This window comes from Uranotaenia lowii, chromosome 2 (genome assembly GCF_029784155.1).
Source record: "Uranotaenia lowii strain MFRU-FL chromosome 2, ASM2978415v1, whole genome shotgun sequence".
NCBI classification, from domain to species: domain Eukaryota; kingdom Metazoa; phylum Arthropoda; class Insecta; order Diptera; family Culicidae; genus Uranotaenia; species Uranotaenia lowii.
This window is the reverse complement of record NC_073692.1, coordinates 54,278,627-54,301,744: the sequence shown is the minus strand read 5'-3', so window position 1 is coordinate 54,301,744 and position 23,118 is coordinate 54,278,627. Positions and strand designations below refer to the sequence as shown.

General features: G+C 32.9%; 2 protein-coding genes and 1 long non-coding RNA gene across 5 annotated transcripts in view; all 3 read left to right on the top strand.

The window, feature by feature from the left end:
- The window catches only part of LOC129743935 (neural-cadherin), an 833,438-nt gene that overhangs the window by 665,457 nt on the left and 144,863 nt on the right, over nucleotides 1–23,118 (top strand). The gene's annotated exons all lie outside the window — the stretch shown is intronic.
- LOC129743936 (neural-cadherin-like) overlaps nucleotides 1–23,118 on the top strand; it is a 30,187-nt gene that overhangs the window by 303 nt on the left and 6,766 nt on the right. The window contains exon 2 of the mRNA XM_055736180.1: nucleotides 19,992–20,201. Within this exon, the coding sequence (XP_055592155.1) occupies nucleotides 19,992–20,201 (210 nt within the window). The remainder of the gene's footprint in view (nucleotides 1–19,991; nucleotides 20,202–23,118) is intronic.
- LOC129743938 (uncharacterized) lies at nucleotides 172–10,029 on the top strand. The gene is made up of 3 exons (XR_008736742.1): nucleotides 172–1,112; nucleotides 8,478–8,677; nucleotides 8,742–10,029. It is a non-coding gene; the product is annotated as an uncharacterized LOC129743938 (long non-coding RNA).

Below are 23,118 nucleotides of genomic sequence, written 5' to 3'. Positions count from 1 at the left end.
GGGTTTTTTTTTTATCGGAGCAGCCCAAGATTCGAATCTCTACCGGCGGCGCGGGTCATTTTCGATTTTGTGCTTGTTTCGTCTTGTCTTGTTTGAATATGCATACGAATCTGTTGTGTAAATTTTGTATTTTATCTCCATTGCATTAGTAGAAGGTAGAAGTAGAACACAATTTGCATGATTTTCTCGTTTGCACTTTTCATTATCATTTTTCGGCATGGAACACTCCATTCTATAGCGGAAGTGTAGAGGGATGATGTAACAAAAAAATAAAAGTATCCCAGGACGACTAGCAACTGTGTAACGAAACGAAATTCCAAACGACACTGCATCCACCTCTAGAAAATGTATGCGAAACGAATTTTCCTCCTTCCTAGAACGAAAGCGATGAAAGCGGTTTGTGGGCGTGGGTTTTCTCCTAAACTTAGCTTTTAAGGTCGGTAAGTAGTAGCGAGTAGCGAATTTCATGTTGTTTCGTTTACTTTTTTTTCTCCATCTCGTTTTATGGCACTCAACAACAACCGCAACAAAAAAAATCCATTTTTATTTACCCCATTCTGCTCGAATCGCATTCCACAAAACCACGAAAACGCCTGCAATCACACTATCAAACAATCGAAACCACACACGCACACACACGAAACCAATAAAAATCCCACTATCGCTATCAATGTCGAATCGTAAATCTGTAACACACAAACAACCACACCCATTTCCACCAACCGCCATTCGCCAAACCAATGTGATCGTAACCAATTCGCTCGTTCGTAACGTGGAAATCGATGTGCGTATGTGTGTGTGTACGTGGTTGTGTGTTGTCTATATTGGAACTGGGACCCAATAAAACCAACAAAAAAAACATCAAAACGCCAGTTGCCCCAATGGGTATCGGAAATCCGGAGCCCAGTGCGTCAACAGCAACGAGTGTCTGTGGCATCCGTGCCAGAATGGTGGCCGCTGCCGGGATCATCATCCGCCGAAGCGATTCGAGTGCGTCTGTCCCCTGGGCTATACCGGGATGCACTGCGAGCTGGAGCTGCTCGCTTCCGGGGTGTTGACGCCGTCCAAGGATTTCATCATCGCACTGATCGCCTGCGTCAGTACCCTGATCCGTAAGTACCTACCCTCATTCACATTGCAACCAATCCGGTTCCGGTCCCATGGACCATCCTTGAAGGTGGTGGACACATTCTTAGCACGTAAGTTATCATTGTCAACGCCATTACATTCCACCATCTAGAAAAAGGGGTCGTAAAATAAACATTAGATACATTGAAAATGAATGTTTGTTTAGAAACTAAAAAATGGTCTAAGAACCACTTAACGCATTAAACATTCGTACTAAAAAAAAAAGAAAACAAAATCGTACGATGGGATTTGAAACTCTGGGGTACATTAGACTGAGACGATTTGGGGTCATTTTTAAATTTCTCAAACCCTGGGGTCTAAAAAGCTTCGTTTTGGTTCAAAACTCATCCATGTTTTTGGCTAATTTTTTAAGTAACATTTACCATTGTTTAAGTAAAATTTACATGAGTAAATTTGAACAATTAGGTTTGTATGGGAAAATAAATATTTTGTACTGAAAAATTTACATCATTTTTGTTTCTTCTGTGGAACACAGGTTACTCATGGTTTTGTGCCCATTTTTGAATTCTCTGAAGGAAACTTTCCGCTAAAAACCTTAGTCCAAGACCGTAACTTCTTATCTTATAAGGCAAAAAAGTTTTAAGTTGTTAACTAGGGGTATGTCTTTTGACATTGAAAAACAATAAATTCAATTGACATCACTGCTGGGTGCATAGCGAGGTATTGCATGACTACTTTAATGCAATACTTCGCGAGGCACAAGCAGTGAGCTCGGTTGAATTTATTGTTTTTCAATGACAAGAACAAACCCCTGTTAAACAGCTCATAACTTTTTTGCCTAAAAATTCAGCGGAAAATTCCACACCTATTTTTTGATAAAATAACACAAAATGAATCATTCTTTCCGTTTTTACCATTTTCGGGTGCAATGATTTGCTCCCGATTACAACAATCGAAATTCCTAGAAAAAATCAAATAACAAGGCCGTATTAAGCGAGAGGCAGTGGGGGCTTTTGACCCCCGGATCAGTCTCCCCCGCCCCCTTCAAAGAAAATTAAAATTTGAATATTTGAAAATTTGAAGAAAAAAAATTTTAAATCGCTATTAAAATATTTAATGTAACAAGTAAGGGAACCCTCTTGAAATATCACCTCGAATAGTTTCACTCTAATCTGAGGGGGAGGGGGGTGCCATAGAAAGCATTACAGAATTTTCCTGGCTATTTACAAATAATATGCATATACTGTTAAAAGTTGAATGGAGTACGATCTTTATGGCCGCCGAAAGTTTTACAGATGAAATAGCTTATGCACATGCACGCCCTATGCTATAATACTTGAACAGTTTTGGGGTTTTTGATAACATAAGTGAAAGTTATCGTTCGGTCGAATGTGTTTAAATTTCAATATTTCGTTATTCTAAACTGTCGTTTATGGCTCATTGCTGAACCATTATAGAACAACTAAATTTAAATCAGCTAGCTCTAGATACCCCCAATGGTTCAGTGCTGAATCAATTAGTCTTTTAAAAGAGAAACGAAAGAAGCATAACAGATAGGTACCTTAGAAGTAAATCTCAAATTGCATATCGAGTTGCGGTGAACGCATTCAAAATCTTGCATAGAGCTCAACGTTGTATATACCTGAAAAATGTACAGAGAAATATTCAAACTGAACCGAATCGTTTTTGGATGTATGTTAACTCCAAGCGTAAATCAAATTTAATACCACCAAATGTTTCGTATAAAACTAATAAAGCAGATAATTTGGAAGAGGCTTCGGAACTATTCGCAGATTATTTTCAAAATGTGTACTGCTCGAATAATATTCAAGCTCATGAAACATCTGTTTTTCCGGAGGAAGTTATTCCTGAGCTAACAGTATCGATATCAGATATAAGAAGGAATGCTTGACGAATCCAAAGCCAGTGGTCCTAAAGGGATACCGAACTCGCTCATCAGTAAGTGTGTCAATGGACTTCTAGAACCCTTACATTGCCTGTTTTTTTAATTCACTCCAAGATGTAATATTTTTGAAATTTTGGAAGATATCGCATATTGTACCCATCTATAAAAGTTCTTCCAAGCTCAATGTCGAAAATTATCGAGGAATTTTCTGTCTGCCATACCAAAACTTTTCGAAAGTATCGTGTACGACCAAATGTATCCATGGTTGGATAGGAAAATGTCGCAAATTCAACACGGTTTTCTTAAAAAAACGATTAACCATAACAAATCTCGGGAAGTATCCAGAACTCCGATGTGGATGATGCAAGGATTGCAAGTCGACGCTATATATATTGATATGTCAAAAACATTTGATGCGATCGAAATCAGCGCACTGCTATCCGTGCTCAACAAAAATGGAATTGCAAATACATGCCTTAAGGGGGGGGTAGGGTCTAACGGCTATAAAAAAAAACACCATTTTCACTATTTTTTTCTAGAGCTATCGTTAAAAAAATGTTTTCAAAATTTTTGCATTATACAAAGCATTGTTAAAAGAACATTTAGTAATTTTTTCGTAGAAAAATAATGAAAAATGAGCCGGTGACGGAGCACTTTCGAGGATGCCTTTTAGAAAACAGGATTTGCGGTGGACACTGTATCTCAGCACAGAATCATCTGAAGTCAAAAAATCAGAGCAAAATATTTTTAATAGATGTTTTTCTAGACCCCAACGTTTTTATTTAACTTAAAAAAAATTTTATGAAATTTTTGTGGCTGTTTGAAGTAAAAAATACGATTTTTCACGAAAAAATCCGCCATTTTTCACCTGTAAAATCTCCCCAAAGTAAAAAAAAAACAAAAAAGAAAAACGTTGGGGTCTGTTATTTTATATGTAGAAAATATGTTCCAAATTTGAAAAGAATCCGATAAGTAGTTTTCAAATGACGATGTCCACGGACTTTAAAAATGTGCTTTCGAGAAAAACGCGTTTGAAGTTTCTGCTCTTGCTTTGTTGCAGTATTAGATAGGAGGAGATAAAGGGCTATAATTTCTACAGTTTTGCTTCAATTGACTTGAAAATTTGACACAACATTCTTGAAATGTTTTACAATAAGAAAATAAAAAAATAAAAAAATCGATTTTTTGAAAGTGTTAGACCCTACCCCCCCCTTAAATGGATACATTAATACCTATTTGAAAGACTTCAATATGTAAAGCTGGGGAATGTCAGATCCGGTGCATTCTCGGCCAACAGTGGTGTGCCACAAGGGACTCACTTGAGACCACTTCTCTTCATCACTATTATGAACGAGTTCCCCGAGGTACTGCAGGTACTGCTAATATACGCAGATGATCTGAAAATTTTCCTTTCTGTTTGCAACTCAAAGGATTGCTCGACTCTGCAAAACGCACTGCACCGATTTTCGAACTGTTGCAGAACCTATGGATTGAAATTGAACGCATCGAAATGCAGTATTATATCGTTTTCTCGAAAACTTACGAATCTAAAGTAAGCTTGCCAGATTGCCCGGTTTTATCCGGGTTTGCTCGGATATTTGATGCAAAATTTCGAGAAAGTCCGGTCCGGCCTGGTTGCCCGGATATCGTGAAAAATGTCCGGTCATTGCCCGGATTTTTTCACAATTTTCACAAAGAAACCAAAAAAAATCAAAGTTTTTGAGTAAGTTTCAGCAAAATCGATTAACGGTATGAAAATTTTCAACGATTGTTTCAAATAATTTCGCTGATTTACTTTTATAAACCTTTAAATATTTAAGTGTACCAAACAGTTTTTGGAAGTCTGCAATTACATAAATAAAAAATTAATTTCATTTTTTTTGCATTTTTTCTTTTCTGTTGTATATAAAAACACTTAAATTTTGCCCGGTTTTTGGATTTTAAAAATTGAAATCCATGCCCGGATTTTGCCAGGTTTTTTTGAAAAAATGCCCGGAATTGCTAGGCCCGGATGGGAGTGGAAAAATTCTGGCAACCTTAATCTAAAGTATGATTATCACCTCGAAAACAGCTTGATTCTCACTAGAAAGACCTCTGTAAATGATCTTGGAGTCGAGATAGACAAAGAACTGAATTTCACGAAACACATAGAGCAGGTAGTATCCAAAGTTAACTCTATGTTTGGAATGGTCATTAGAATATGCCATGAGTTGAATGCTTGTTGAATGAATCGTCTCAATTTATGTTGGATTAGTTCGGACCACAATCGAGTACGCCAGTATTGTTTGGCAACCCTTGTAAAATGTGCACGTTAACAGATTGGAAAGAGTTTACAAGAAATTTCTCAAATACGCTCTGAGAAATCTTACTGAGCCCTGTGCATGCTGGTTGGATTGGATTTGATAAAATATCGATGTAAGTCAAACGATGCGTTATTTTTCAGGGATTTGACAAGTGGAAGATTTTCTTCACCGTCCATGCTTTCACAAATATCCCCCAACGATGCACGCAGTAGTCTACGCAGCGTAAGACCATTCCAGCTTTTAAACAGAATACAGAATCGAGCGAGATACGAACCACTGGGCAAGTCAGTTGCTTTCTGAGCCGATGTCCTTGAGTTCGAGTCCAATAGTAAATGTTAAAACGACTATAATCGAAACAAAAAGAAAAGAAACGAGAATCGAACCAATGTACATGATGATGGCACTTAACAACGCATGCGTAGAAGAAATCAATCTAAATATGTCCAGAAACCAAATCAAAGATAGTATTAAGAAGTGCTTTTTATATAAAATTAAAAGAATAGTCGCTGTTTCTAAGTTTATATTCAGATAAAAGGCTTAAGCCTAGGATCATCAATTAATAAAAAAAAATAGATATTAAATATATCAATATATAATAACACCCGGGCAATTGATCTCGATTTTTTAACATAAAATCCGGACAAATCTAATTTGAATTCGAAGTTCATTTGAAAATAAAATTATGAGAAAGTGACTACCAGAAAATTCAATTTTTATTGAAACGCGTCAGCAGCGTTCAAATTTGTTTTCACTCCCAAAGGAAAAAAAACAATTTGGATAAAACAAGCTCAGAAAAATTGAGCCTAATTATGAACTTAGTTTTTCATATTTGACCACTTTACTTTGAAAACCCGGGATTACCGAATAAATTCGTGGAATCTGGAAAGCACACCCTAGAATAAATAAAACATCAGTATTTGTTATTTTCTGAATGAAGAAAATATTCCAGGAGATTCTAGCGAATCAAGTTTCAGAATTTCTCAGAATTCTTCCCAGAATTCTTATGTATTTTGATGAAATGATATTTTTGTCTATTTGATTTTTATTGAGCTCGGTTAAAACTTCCCCAAGTGTTGACTTGATTTTGTTTTGAAAATTTGAAATTATTTTAAGAAGAGAAATCACCGTGAGTTTGGTTTATGAAATTTATTTGCGGCTTTATCGGTGAGGGTTAAAGAGTTGAAATGAAAGACGGATAGAATATCAGAAGAAAATTCTAAGGTGGTGAAAAGAGCGAAGAGCATTTGAAATAGAAGCTTGACCACATACTGAATTCTGGGACAAAGAATTCAGTATGTGGTCAAGCTTCTATTTCAAATGATCTTCGCTCTTTTCACCACCTTAGAATTTTCTTCTGATATTCTATCCGTCTTTCATTTCAACTCTTTAACCCTCACCGATAAAACCGTAAATTAATTTCATAAAATTTGAAATTATATCAGCAGATTTTGCAGGGGTTTTTTTGAGAAAACATCCCAGATTGTCCGAACAAGTTTATCTTACAAGCAAATGGATCTGATTCAAATAATGGATAAAAGCAACAAAATTTTTTTTATAAGTTTTTAAACTCCAACATGCTGGTACAGAATATTCACTAACACATTGGCTAAGTTGACGAAAATACCCTCAATTGTCCAAATGTTCCCTAAAAATTCAAGTCAGATGTTAAAAAAATCATTGCCACAAACAAAAATGCAATGGAAAATTCCCAAAAAATATTGATTCGCTCAACGTTAATGAGACGAAAAAAGCCTGATTTACTTCGAATTTCCTCTGTACGAAAGTTTTGATTTTTGCGTTCACAGGAGTAGAGTCCTGCCAAATCTTGATGTTTTTCGTAAAACAATCAAAAAAAAAAACTATGCCAAATTCTTGAATATCTCGAAATTGCGCAAGTGGTAAATTTAGAAAAAAGTGGACAGAATAGTACTTTTTAAAGGCAACCCAATGCTGTAAAAATTTACCCTAGGGCATCGGGATGACTACACGTCGTGCTGTAGTTTGCACATTAGATCCTGACCTGACCAAATCTAAAAGATATCTTCGTAGATATTGTGTGTGTCAACTACAAAATCTTATTAATCAACGGTAAACGAGCGGATCAAAACTGAAATTTGCAAAGTTTTTAAGAAGCTTCAAGAATACTAGCCCACTTTGGTTTTTGAGCATGCCTGCCTATAACATCATCACTTGAATAAAACACCGTCTTTGTGAAGAAATTTGTCTGTGGAAAACACACCTTTTTTACCAGAACTGACGATTTTTTAAGGTTCAGTTTGAAAAATTTGATAAATTACTAGAACATTCAAATAGTTGAAAGAGCGATAATCAAACTGTAAAAGATAGAAATGCAATAACTTTTTGTATTCGAGATTTTTTTTTTCGATCTTGAATATCTCGTTCTCTACAATTTTATATTTAGTTTGTTCAATTTTTTTTCAAATTTTATTTGTAAATTTCACCACCCCGATGTGGATGTCTTAATTCAAAGTAACCATAGGTATAGTTGTCGTTTATTGGTTACCAATTGAATGAAAGCTATATGGAACGAGTTATATTTTTAAATGTAGTTTGAAATTTATTCATTTGATCATTGGGATTAAACTACTACTGGCATCTTTCATTCATGATAATACCGGTCACCCACATTAAGCACATTTTGGGCAGTGTTGAGAAAGTTTGGAGATACTAAAATATTCAACCGTTTTGAAAAAAAAAACAACATAGAATCTTGTAAAGCGAATTGTAATGTATGTATAGGGGAAATAAGGGCGCAAAGCAAAATAGGCACTTTAAGTTTTGGCGAGTACGTCTCTGTGGTAAGTGGGGTAATCAATAATCCACTGATGACATGGGCTCGATTCTCATCTCGGAACTGATTGTTAAATGTTAATCTTAAGTTGTCCACGTCATTTATTCAGTCTGTAAAGCGTGAATCGGCAAAGACGGTATATGTCTTCAAAAAAATGAAACTATGTGTTATTGAGTCTTTTGTCAAATCACATCTTGTTTATCTATCAAAAAAAATGAGCATGTAGTGTGTTGAAATTCATTGAAGTTTTCACAATACTCATGGAGCTATTGACATACATCCAAAATAAACATTCGTCATTTTAATCCATTGTCCGTCACAACTTTAGTTTTATGAAAAACTATTTTAATAGTGACTACTGTTTCAGGGTGCAGAATAATCCAAGCGTGATTCCCAAAACATTCTTGCTAACCAAAGCAATGGTTGGGCATCTTTCCCCGTAGGAAAAAATCTATATGAAGGATGTAACCAGAGTTTTCAATTTAAAAAAATGTCTTATCAATAAGGTAGATATTATTTCCGGATGGAGCAGAACTCAGAATAATCTCGGAGCAAGAGCTGGAAGATGTAATACTTTTCAATATTTTTGTTAATATGTACTGGAAATAATTGTTTCATTTATGTTCAACAGATTTATGCACCCCAAAGCCCTCTTGCAATAACCATCCGGTGCAACGGCACGTTCGATTAGTTTCCGGATAATCCCTCGGAACTTAAGCAACATTTAAGTTGATTATGCAGAACCATTTTAAACAATTTGAAAGAACATCCATACTTTCAGATTTTGACATTTATTGAATCTTAGTTTTAATCTTGTTATTATGCTATGAACATCCCTAATTCTGATATATGTATGTAAGCCGTTCAAATGGTGAAGTTTTTTTTTTAATAATATTGGAAAGAAAAATAATAAGTTCCAATCGACCGCTAGGCCTAGATTATTTAGATTTTTTCAGATATAAATGGTTTTATAATAAAAACGAACATCTAGATAAAAACGCATTTTGTCTGCATTTATGTCTGCCTGTTTTTCTGTTCCATATAGACTCGGAAGCTGCTGAACCGATTTGCGTGAAACTTTTGGATACCGCTTCTTCTTACTGAGAGGAGAAAAAGAAACATGTTTGCAGTTACTTTGGCATTTTTCCATTTAGTTTGGAAAACAATCCAAGAGAAAACATGCATTAAAAATATTCACTAAAATGTTTAGAGTGCCTTCAGAAAACTTCTTATAAAGAATGTAAAAAATACCATCTTCCCCTGGAGCTTTCAAATTTTTAAATTTTATGAAAATCAAATTAAGTTCATCAATATTCGTTTCGCAAGAGCTTCCAAATACATTTTGCTTAGAAACAATATAATAAAATTCAAGGGAAATTTGAACATCAATTGGACCTAAAACATTAAAATTCAAATCATGAGCAGACTCATATTGTTGGGCAAATTTTTGATCTTTTTCTACGTTAGTTCAAGGTTAGTTAGGGTTTCGTTATGAATAAAATTTATAGGTCGGAATGAATAAATTTCAAATAAGGATCTCTTCGTTGAAAATAGCGTCGACGAATGTTTTTCAGTCATTTAAAAACTGAAGATCATCATCGATCAAAGGTTGATTAATTTATGTTTAAATTTGGGTATGGAAGCGGCTTTAGCATTGACTATTGAAGTTGTCAAATTTTCTACAGTCAAATCAATATCTTCTATTACATTAAGTGGAACGTTTACATCCAAATTACGTTCAATAAAATTCCTATATCGCTCCCAGTCAGCTTTTTGAAAGTTAAAAGTTGATTTTAAAGGGTTTTCAATGGGACTTTGGGATGAAGAAAATGTTACTGGAAGGTGGTCTGGATCGAGGTCCGCATGAATAACTAATTGACTAAAATGCTCACCTAATTCCGGAATCAGTTACAATTTTTCCCATAAAATATGATCTTGAGCGGAACCATTTTGAACTGTAAACATCTTTAAAAGCTCTCATTTCATATCTTTGTGCAACTGTGGAAATTTCAATTAAATTTCATCTTAGAAGATTTTAAAAATCAAAAATTAATGTTTTTACGTAAATAACAAAAACTTAGCGTTCCAAAGTGTCCTCAAAATATCCGTTAAAATCTATTTCTTACTTCAAAAAAGATATCCAATTTTCACTATGATTCACTGTCTCTTGTTTTGAAAGAATCGATTCTCTCAACTCAAATTTTAGTTTTTCATATCAAAAATCAAATTCGTTAGTTTATTTGATTGGTTATTTGAATGTGCGCGTTTAGGGTCATACTGCCCCGAACAACTTTTTAAGGTACCGTAAAACGGGGTAACTTTGATCACCGGGGTAAATTTGAACAACAAAAAACTTTTCCACATTATTATCAATAAATCAGTCTATAGTTTGAATTTTTGAAAACTTTTTTCTGCATTTGAAAGCCTATTAATTGAGTATCGAATAGGCAAAAATTGGTTTGTATTTGATTTTTTTTTTCAATTAGTAAAATTTTTATTTAAAAATCTTAAAATATCTATTTTTACTAGGCTCGCAAAAAACAGCTCTCCTGATGATACCAAAAAGCATTTAGACACAAACGGGTTGTTTAATGTGAAAGAACAACTTTTTTTCTTTGTAAATGACAGTTTTGATGCTATTTTTATAATCATTTAATGATAAATTTTTGATATTTAAAAAATATGAACTTTTTCCAAAAGTAAGTCCGTGTTGGACAAATGGATAGGAACCCTATAAAATCGTTAACTTTGAAGAAAAAATTAGAATGGAAATATTGGGAGGGCCTACGGGAATGTGTGGAGGTTAAATTTCATTTGTATTTTGAAGCTTAAACTATTTAGCAAACATTATAATTTTTGCCCCTAAATGTAGGCAGCATCATAGTTATTTTTTCGATTATGAATATTTTTAAAATAAAACGTTAAAAATCAAATTAAATTAGCATTTGTAAATATAATGAAGGTGTTTTGTATCCTTTATGATCAAGAAATTTCGTTAAAACCGTCAGCATAGAGACTGATCAATGTCACCCCAAAGCATCAAATTCTGAACAGAGACGAAAACGATTTTTAAAACAAATTCAAAGTAGTCTAATAAATTTCTGCATCCATGTTTGACGTTTATAGGAGTCCAGTACTGGTTTAAAAAATATGAAACATGCCACATTCCCCTTAACAGAAAAAATAATCGAAGTATATTGAAAAAAGTGATCAATATTACCCCGGATTACAGTAACGACAGAGTTAGTAATACGAAAAAAATTCTGTTTTTTGTTATTTGATCCAAGTTCCTTTTATTTCATTGAAAATTCATAATACGTTGGTTCTTTTTTACTTTGTCGTTGAGAAAAACCAGTTTGCATTGGAAATCTTATCATAATTTTCTAATTCAAAGTTATAAACCTAAATTTTTATTAAACAGAATTATTATTATTATAGAAATCTTTCGAAATTAAAAAATCTGTGAAAACTGTGAATATTTCAAAATTCTGTGTTCCTTAGATTTATGTTTTCGACCGGAAATGATATATTGTAATTTTATTTTGGCTTTTTCGGTCTTGAATGTAGATCAAACAACGCTGTTTTTTGAAAAACCCAAAATTGGTATTTCAAAAACCACCGATGTTTGATCTACATTCAAGACCGAAAAAGCAAAAATTAAATTACCATATTCTGTGTTCTGTGACACAGATTCTGATGATGATATAATAAGGAAAATACAAAGATGCTGCATACATGCAGGGGTAAAAACTGCGTGTAAGATATAAGGCATAAGGCAGCGCACCTGGCAGTGTATTTTGGAAGCTAGTAGTTCCGCTCAAGATCAAAGATAGTTCCACTTAAGATCATATTTTACTTTTAAAAACTACACGATTGATTGATATTTTGATGGAAAACTTGTAACAAAAACCCGCATAATGCTTTTTTATGAGTTTTTCTACCATTTTAGTATTCAAGAATCAGTTCATAACGGTCAAGGGTTACATAAATTGACGTTCAAAGTCAGCATAGATTGGTGAAAATTGCAGCAGAAAGGCGTATGTTTTCAAAATTTCTATTAACATTATTTCATTTCATAAATTTTAGCAAAAATGACAATGTTTGTATGAAAAGATCTTGAAAAAGTGTTTTTTCAGCATTTCGATAAGATTAATAAACAATCATTGTCTAGATCTTTGGAAAAGTAAATGGTTCCGCTCAAGATCAGATTTCGACTAGTTCCGCTCAAGATCATTTACCCTATAAGAAGAAGAATGAGGTTTCTTATTACTCCTATCAGAATTGAATATGAATATTTTCTCAACACCGATGTTAAGAAGGACATCGAAAGAGTTGGAAATTTCAACTTTTTTGTCCAAATTTTTTTTGGTTTCCGCGTTATTTTCTGCCGAGTAAGGAACTTCCAGCTGCTAGACCGAAAATGGAAAGCTAAAAACCAAATAATCAACCCGCAACGAAGCAGGTCAAATACGAGCGTACAAGCGATAGATTTTGATTAAATATTTGCTAGCTCTATTGGCGCCAAAAATCCATCCGGAGCCACCATCATTCGGAATGAAGCTTTTTGGGAGCGCAGGCTTTTGTTATCACTCAATAACTCCTCAGCTGGAGCCCCTGTCGGAAAGCGATGGATTTCTGTTGAGCAAATACCACATCAACAAGAATTCCCGAGCAACTTCCCAGGCAATATTCCCGGCTGGCTGCTTCAAAAAGACCACATTAGCCATATGGGAACAGCAGCAGATAAAACCACTACTCCCTGTGTCTGTTTGCCGCGCTCAAGTTTCCAATTTCATTTCGACGTCAAATATTGGAAACCTCCATCAATTTGGCGGAGCTACTCCAGACCAGGGACTCGAAACCCAACTGCTTTTGCGTTAGAAAAGTTCCGGCATTGGATTCGGTTCGGGAAATCATCCGCATATTACCCGTCCCTCTAGAGCCCGTTTCACTCAAATAAGCATAATTTTGCACCCTTCCGTTGTCGTCGGTGGACTGCCATATGTATTTTCAACTCAAAATTGGCTCAATGCCGGGTTTTTGCAGGAAGCACCACTAGTTGGAGTAGCTAGGGATGTCTCGAGTTGCGTTCCATTCACATGGTTGTCATATTCGAGCGCTTCTTTCTTCGGGCGGAAATTCCCATCTCGGGCTTCCACCTTCTTGCCAGAATCCCAAGAGGAAAGGGGGGATGAAATGCAACTGACAAAAAAGTGGCGACGACTCCACTATTCTAGGCACCAAGGCAGCTGCTAGCTGTCTGCACACTTCAGTTCAACAGGGTGGGTTTTCTTTTCAATCCAATAAGCCCTAAAAGTTCCATTGTTGGAAAAGTTCAGTGCAGCGGAAGTATGCATAGAATTCCTATTATCAACGGCCTTTTTCCGGGGGTTTCTGTTTTCTATTATCACAGCAAGGAGGTATACACACACAATTGTGCCAAAGAAAACCAGTGGGACTGACTGGTTTCAATTGCGCAAAATATGGATTTCATTGAATGGAAAAGGAAGCTCACTTGGCCCGGCCCGAAGGCGAATTTAAAGAAGCCGAATCTGTTTCAGATTGTTGATTGGATTGATACAACAATACAATAGAGTGTATCTCGAATGCACAATTTGATTTCGGCTTTCCACGACAACGACTTCAAATCGTCTAAAAAAATTTTTACGGCTCTTTATTGCATTTTGATCTATAAATTCTATAGCAGGTATTTTTAAGTTGATTTTAAAGTGGAAGAAATCATCGTGAATTTGTTTTTGAAATTATATTGCGGTGACGGTGAAAGTAAGAGAGCTAAAATAAAAAACGGACCTGCTTGATTTGGAAGTTGACTGCCACTAACACGAATTAAATTTTTTTAAAGACTGGCCTGCCATTTTTTTAACAATATTGTTAATTTTGACAATTTTGACAATTTTGACAATTTTGACAATTTTGACAATTTTGACAATTTTGACAATTTTGACCATTTTGACAATTTCTACAATTTTGACAATTTTGACAATTTTGACAATTTTGACAATTTTGACAATTTTGACAATTTTGACATTTTTGACAATTTTGACAATTTTGACAATTTTGACAATTTTGACAATTTTGACAATTTTGACAATTTTGACAATTTTGACAATTTTGACAATTTTGACAATTTTGACAATTTTGACAATTTTGACAATTTTGACAATTTTGACAATTTTGACAATTTTGACAATTTTGACAATTTTGACAATTTTGACAATTTTGACAATTTTGACAATTTTGACAATTTTGACAATTTTGACAATTTTGACAATTTTGACAATTTTGACAATTTTGACAATTTTGACAATTTTGACAATTTTGACAATTTTGACAATTTTGACAATTTTGACAATTTTGACAATTTTGACAATTTTGACAATTTTGACAATTTTGACAATTTTGACAATTTTGACAATTTTGACAATTTTGACGATTTTGACGATTTTGACAATTTGACAATTTTGGCAATTTTGACAATTTTGACAATCTTGACAATTTTGACAATTTTGACAATTTTGACAATTTTGACAATTTTGACAATTTTGACAATTTTGACAATTTTGACAATTTTGACAATTTTGACAATTTTGACAATTTTGACAATTTTGACAATTTTGACAATTTTGACAATTTTGACAATTTTGACAATTTTGACAATTTTGACAATTTTGACAATTTTGACAATTTTGACAATTTTGACAATTTTGACAATTTTGACAATTTTGACAATTTTGACAATTTTGACAATTTTGACAATTTTGACAATTTTGACAATTTTGACAATTTTGACAATTTTGACAATTTTGACAATTTTGACAATTTTGACTATTTTGACTATTTTTAAAAGTTTTAACAAATTTTGACAATTTTGACAATTTTGACAATTTTGACAATTTTAACAATTTTGACAATTTTGACAATTTTGACAATTTTGACAATTTTGACAAATTTTGACAATTTTGACTATTTTGACTATTTTGACTATTTTGACAATTTTGACAATTTTGACAATTTTGACAATTTTGACAATTTTGACAATTTTGACAATTTTGACAATTTTGACAATTTTGACAATTTTGACAATTTTGACAATTTTGAAAATTTTCACAATTTTGACAATTTTCACAATTTTGACAATTTTGACAATTTTGACAATTTTGACAATTTTGACAATTTTGACCATTTTGACAATTTTGTCAATTTTGTCAATTTTGACAATTTTGACAATTTTGACAATTTTGACAATTTTGACAATTTTGACAATTTTGACAATTTTGACAATTTTGACAATTTTGACAATTTTGACAATTTTGACAATTTTGACAATTTTGACAATTTTGACAATTTTGACAATTTTGACAATTTTGACAATTTTGACAATTTTGACAATTTTGACAATTTTGACAATTTTGACAATTTTGACAATTTTGACAATTTTGACAATTTTGACAATTTTGACAATTTTGACAATTTTGACAATTTTGACAATTTTGACAATTTTGACAATTTTGACAATTTTGACAATTTTGACAATTTTGACAATTTTGACAATTTTGACAATTTTGACAATTTTGACAATTTTGACAATTTTGACAATTTTGACAATTTTGAAAATTTTGACAATTTTGACAATTTTGACAATTTTGACAATTTTGACAATTTTGACAATTTTGACAATTTTGACAATTTTGACAATTTTGACAATTTTGACAATTTTGACAATTTTGACAATTTTGACAATTTTGACAATTTTGACAATTTTGACAATTTTGACAATTTTGACAATTTTGACAATTTTGACAATTTTGACAATTTTGACAATTTTGACAATTTTGACAATTTTGACAATTTTGACAATTTTGACAATTTTGACAATTTTGACAATTTTGACAATTTTGACAATTTTGACAATTTTGACAATTTTGACAATTTTGACAATTTTGACAATTTTGACAATTTTGGCAATTTTGACAATTTTGACAATTTTGACAATTTTGACAATTTTGACAATTTTGACAATTTTGACAATTTTGACAATTTTGACAATTTTGACTTGACATTTGATGTTTCGATGTTGGACATCATTGCACGATACTCTGAGGCAGGGGGACATAGAAATGAAACTCATGCAGGAATATTTAAAAATTGCAAAATGTTAAAACCTAAAATTTGAAAACTATTGTATTTTAGAAAACTGATCTGCAAAAAAAAAAGAAGTATGAGGCGAATAACTTATATTTTGTAAAAGGCAGTAACAATTTCCAGATTCTTTGTTCGTCAACATTAACAAATACTTCATGACACAAATATTCATTTTTGATTGCGTTTTTATTAAAGTCTTTAGAGGTAGATACCCATTACCAAGGCCGTAGGAAGAACCGACAATCGGGAGGGGTTTGGTGGTTTGGTGGCTGATTTTTACCTATGATTTTTTGCCCCACAATTCAGAAAAACAAAAGAAATATGTATGTAACTATAAGATTATTAATTTTTAAGAACTTTGACATTAAAAGTTTTCATAATAAATTGTAATTTAAGAAGATTGGTCCTAAACCTAAAACGTGAGCTAAATTCGCTTTCATTTATGGTTAAAATCGAATTTGTTTAAGAGTCTGGTAGATATAACTAGTTGATTTGTGCAAAAAATACGCTTTTTTAGGAGAGTCTCCCTTTTCTTTAAAAAAATTTATTCTATACTCATATATAACCAGCCCAATCTTTCAGAGTGTTTCGCAAATTCAAATATTTTAACCTTTGATAACAGTAGATAAAATTTTCAAAAAAAATAAAGGTAAGAGGTAAAAATTATCATATTTTCGGATCAAATTCCCTTGATGCAAACTTGAACCAAATTAATGATTTAAGTTTGACGTTTGGTTTTGAAAAAAAAACTGCAATATAAACACATTGCGATTTATCGCTTTTAAAAAAAAAACGAACACAAACACATACAGGATCTCAATGAAACATGATGTTTCCTCGAAGAGATTCCTTTTTTCTTAACTCTAAGTGTACATCTTACAAATGCTAAAACCACCAACCCACCGAAAGTGTACTATGTATGCCGTGACCGGGATTCGATCTCATACCCCCTGTCTTAGAAGACTTGAAGGCTATCCTCTAGGCCACGAGCGGCGGCTTAAACGCTTGCCGCTAGCATGCTCAATTAAAAAGCGTAATTCAAACGTTATGAATCGAATAATAAATACCTCATTCTACAAAATTCAACACACCACTTCCCGTTACTCAAATATCTATATTAAACTAGCAATTTGAATTTAATTATTGATTCCTGAAACATAAAATGGCGAATTTTGTGTTAGCACCGTTTAACAGTACGCTGGGAAAATTTAGAATTTTGTTCAGATTTTGTGGGTAAAGATGTTTCTTTAACAGCAAATATTTTTCATAAAGAATTAATTCGATAATAAAAATCCTGTAGATAAACAAAATGTAGATTTTTCAGATAAAACAAAGAACTAAAATTCTACCTTTTATATGTGATTTTCAATGGAATTGTGTTCACAAACAAATTCGGTTTAAAAATTGGATTCTGGAAATTGAATAAACAAGCAATATTTATTAGGGACCAGGAAGAAATCTATGATTAGAAATACCTAAATTCGGCATTCTATATCTCAGAAACCCTTGGATTAAATTTAACAAATTTAGCATTTTTTAGCTACGGCAAATGTTGTTTTAAATTTTGTCGAATAAAATTTAACACTCAAATTCGGTCCTTTGAGTTATACTTCAAAGTGTAGCACTCTGTGGGCAAGCGAAAAAAACGAGATATCTTGTAATTGGTCCGTAATGTGTTTAGTTTATGATCTCTTGAATTCCTCAACAATTTATGTTGATTGTAAAACTTATTTATAAGTTAAACCTTTTTCTGAATTTTGAATCAGTATTCTGAATCTAAATTCTGAACCTAAAATAAAAAATTGCGCTTTGAAGCTGTATCCGAGTTTCCCTAAGATTTCTGAGCAAAAAATAAGATTTCCAAATTTTATTCCAGATTAGAATTTTATGAACCGATTTTTAGAACCCTCATTCATTAACCTATTATTTAAATTCTGTAGTTCAGGTTCAAACTTCACTATTTAAATAGTTTATTTTTATTTGTATTGTGAATCAGTATAATGATATAAATTTACAAATATCTACATCACACTTTTCAATTTTGGATTGCCATTTCGAAGCTTTGAGTTTTTTAATTTTGTGTAAGAGTTAAGTTTAAGAACTTTGAATTTGAAAATAAAACTTAATTTCTCTTTTTTCATATTTGGAAACTTTAATGAAAATATTGAAAATGCATATGATCTCGAAAAACATGATTTAAATTTGATATGAAATGGTAGAACAAATTTGAACCAGGGTTTCAAAGCGGTTTATTTATAATTTTTTAAGATTCTTTGAACTGAAAATCAAGAATTCTGACTTGGATACAGAATCCAAAATACGAGAATAGGAATACAATTTTGGTTATAGGAACTATGGAATCAGAACCTCCGAAATGGATTTAAATTCAAAATTTAATATTCAGACCTGACTTTCGATGAACAAGTGAGAAAGTTTTGAAAAAGTGTAGCAGTATTTTGGGCTTGGGATGGATTTTTGAGGTTTTGGCATAAGTTTTTAGCCTAGATTGTTACTTTAACCTTACTCTATTATCATAATTTGGCTCTAAATTTAAAATTATGAGTGTTGAAACTAGGCCTTCGGCTAGCTCAGGACTCCAGCCAATCTCAGATGGTGTCTCGGCTAAATGAGGTTACAGCAGTTGAGTCTACCTACTCTGCTACACTGAGAAAATACCTGCTAAATTCCTATTTTCCAAAACAAATAAACTCGAATGCCCAACTAAATAAAAGATTAACTAAAAGTTATATAAATCAAAATTTTACTGCGTGAATATGTACATTTATCTACATTTTATCATTTTCAGGGCAAAACTGCCACCGAAATGCATAAAATGCAGGTTGTAACCGAGTAGGAGGTTACAGTGTAGAGTAGAATACCTTGCTTACTGTTTTGGATCCTCATGGGGGGGTTTAAACCCCAAATCATCAATAAAAAAAGCTTTAAAAACTGAAACTACTTCGTAAATTTATCCAAATAAACAGAAAATAAGGTTAAGTAAATTGTTTAATAACGATACTTATTAGCAAAATTTTTCTCATTCAGTATACATTCTCGTACGACCCCTTAAACAGTGTGTATATATTCCATTTAAATTATTTAAATTTCCATTGTTATCTTTGTCAGCACTCGTTACTCAATAGTTGCACGAACCTAATAGCGTAGCCATGTTTCTCAAGACACTTATCACGAAAGATTAAAAATGCAATCTAGCTTATAGTTTTCAGTGCTGATTGCGTTCTTCTCGCCCGCCGGTAGTGAAAAGAACGCTTTGGATTACTTCGGAATGCTTTTTTCCACTTGGAGCGAAAATTGTGCCATTGCTTCGCAGGTTCCTCACTTTAAGACGAATGGCAAGGCGACTTTCAACTTCAGAATGGGCCCATCAGTATCAAAAGGCCTGAAAGCGTTTTTCCTGGAATGAAAAACACAAACCAAAACCATCCAGGTGGAAAAAGCTTCCGAAAAACACGTTGAATCTTTAATGCTTTTGAAACAGAGAGCCGAACTTGAACTAATCTTCTTTTCTGGTCATTGTTCACTTTTCCGTCCCATTTGCTGCTTCAACGAAAAACCTGGGAACTTGGAAAATTCTTCTTTGTTGCTGCTGACGATGTTGCTGTTTGCGGTTGACCACCCACACACACCTGTCGTGTTTATACCGGGAAAAAAAATCGGTGTTCCTGTTGCTCCATTTTCAAAATTTGGAAAACGACAGTCCTGGTTCTGGTGTTTGTGGTGTACAATCGACGCCGGGAGGCCCTGATCAAATATCCGGGCCCGGATGACGACGTCCGGGAGAACATCATCAACTACGACGACGAGGGCGGCGGCGAGGATGACATGACGGCCTACGACATTACCCCGCTGCAGATTCCGATCGGTCCGATGCCGGAGCTGACGCAGTGCAAAATGCCACCCCTGATGTGTAAGTATCGGCCAGCATGGCCATGTCTAATTTTGAAAAAACCGAAAAAAATTGTTTTGTTGATTGGCCCAAACAGCTAACCTGAACAAAATTTCACCTCAATCTGACATCTCTTAAAGCGCTTAGAATTTCCTGTTTTGAATCTTAAAAACCACCATAGAGACGATAAAAGGGAATCCGAAAATAGATAATTTTATTTTGATGATAAACGATTTAAATAAGAGTGCATCAAACGTCGAAATCTAGTGCTATTTTTTAAAAATAGAGGATTTTCGGACAAACCGTTGTAGAGAAGTCCTAAACATGATTATTGCTTTTTCTGTCCTTGATTATATTTTATCAATCTGGATTCTTAGAATAAGTTTTTCAGTAGCTAAGGATTGTTTGGAGTAAACCTCCTATAAGTAAAAACAAAATACCTTCTAAAACGATATGGTCTGACCCCTTTTTTGTCCTCGACAAATTTGTTTAATAACAACTCATTAAAGTTTGTCTAAAACGTAAACTTTCTTAAACATTAATCTTTTTTAGTTTTTGCGGAAACACTTAAAAATAACTCAATCTGATATGTTCTTCTATTTTCATGCATTTTATCTATTTTTTGAAAAAAAAAGTCAACAAAAATACTTTCAACTATTTTGAAGATTTTTTTCATTTCTAATCATCAGGATAAACTTATGAATAAAAGCCTGATTCCATGCTTTACGCTGCATTTCTAAAGATGAATGTTTCAGAATTTTGACGTTTAGACGAAAATTCATAAAAGTGTATTTTTTATAAGTCTGTCGAAAACAAACGTTTAAAAGTTAGATTTTTAACTCACTTATAGGGAAATTACTCAAACTATCCTTAGTATTTTCTTCAAAGCTTGTTTTATTGTATTCATCTCCTCTATAGCTATCATTGTATGTATTACAAAAAAAGTTAATCAAAAATCTTATAAGCGATGATAAAATTTTATTAAGCTTCGACTAATGAGCAAACTTAACTTGCTTGCTGTATATGGAATGTTTAGTAATTGGTTTCAAAATGAAAAGCTCTACTTTAAACCACAATAATCATGGCATCTTTAAGTGATTTTTTCATTAGCGCATAGCTTTTTTATTATTCACTAAGGTGGTCTTTGAATGATTAATAAAACGAAAAATATTGTGAAAACACGATTTAAGTAGGACATTGCAACTTGAATCTTTTTGCAATTTTTAAAATTCTCATAAAACAGGGCTTTAAACATGAATGACTTGAAGAGCAAAAGCAGAAAATTGACTAAAATTATATTTTCAGAACTCAAAATGATTAAATGACGAAAAAAAAACAAAAATATAACATTTTTCATTTCTGTTATATACAGTACATGACAAAACAAAATACGCATTTGCTATCAAAATGTTCAAAGCACGGTATCTTTTTTCACATGAGGAATATCAATTCGAAATATTGTGGTGGATTGTAATATTTTTGACACCCTAAAGACGGGTGAGAAAAAAATTGTCGAAAAATTCAATACGTTCCTTACACTTGAACGTAATTGTAGTCAAGTTCAAATTTCGAATGGACAAAATAATATACACACTCTTAATAACCCTAACAGATCGCTTTTTCTCTGTTGAGAAAACTGTTCCGTCTTCTAATTTCGTGCAAACTCCTTCGAAATTAAGGGTTTTTTTGTTTATTCTGTCTAGAGAACTATTAAATCCGATAAGATGGTGAAATAACTGTTTTCCGTAGAAATTCGTAAAGTTCAAGTTAAAAACTGCCAGAAATGTTTTTATTTTTAAGACAAAATTGCTTGAAAAAATCAAAATTAACCAAGAGAACGAATTAAAAGCAAAAGGCTTAAAACCGTAGTAATTAAGCACAACAAAGGATCAGAAACTGTTGAATTCCTCGAGAAATGGCTAAAAATCTATGTTTCTATCGTCTGAATGATTCTTAAAAATACTGAATGTAATCTTTTTGAACATTTTATGAGCAAAAAGAAACAAAAATTGAATAAATTGAATGGATTTGACCAACGAAGACCGTTGGTTCGATGTTCGACAAATTTGATTTCTTTGCATTCAGTATAGAATTACGGTTAATGTTCATTTCAGACATCCCTAACACCTCAAATTCGTTCAAAATACATTGCAAAGTTCATAAAATTCTAGAAACAGGTTATCTGAAGTCATCACATTAAGTCTGAGATCTCAGGCCTCAAAAAACGAGCACGAGTATGAGATAACTCTGACAAGAAACTTTCGAATAAAGAACATTCAAAAGACGTCAAAACACGCATAGTAAACTGAAGTGTGAGGTGCTTTGCTTGTTCCAGACATCGATAATTTTTGAAAAAAAAATATATGTAATGACAGCAGACTCTAAAGTTAGCATTTTGAAAAAAAAAATTAAAAAAAAATATTCAAAATAGTTGTAGTGCTTAGCCACTTCTCGAGGAATTCAACAGTTATTTCTGATTGCAGACTTCCGCTAACTTCCTCTATCGTGCGGAACTACTAAGGTTTCTAGCCTTTGGCTTCTGATTCAATCTCCTGATTCATTTAAACATATTTTCAAGCAATTTTTTTTTATTTTAAACTTGAAGTTTACGAATATCTAAGGAAACCAGCTTTTTCATCATCTTACCGGAATGAATCGTGCTTTCAAAAGTATCAACAAATAATAAAACCCTTAGTTTCGTGGGATTTGCAGAAAATTTAATCCATTTTGGTTTATAAGAAGACGGAACAGTTTTCTTAGCAGAGAAAAAGCGATCTGTTAAGATGATTAAGAGTGCGTACTCTAATTTGTCCAATCGAAAACTGATTTTGACTAATTGTATTGTGAAGATCGTATTTAATTCTTTTTTAAATTTTTTTCATCAGCCGTTAGTGTACAAAAATTATACAATTCATCAGTATGTTTTGAATTGATATTC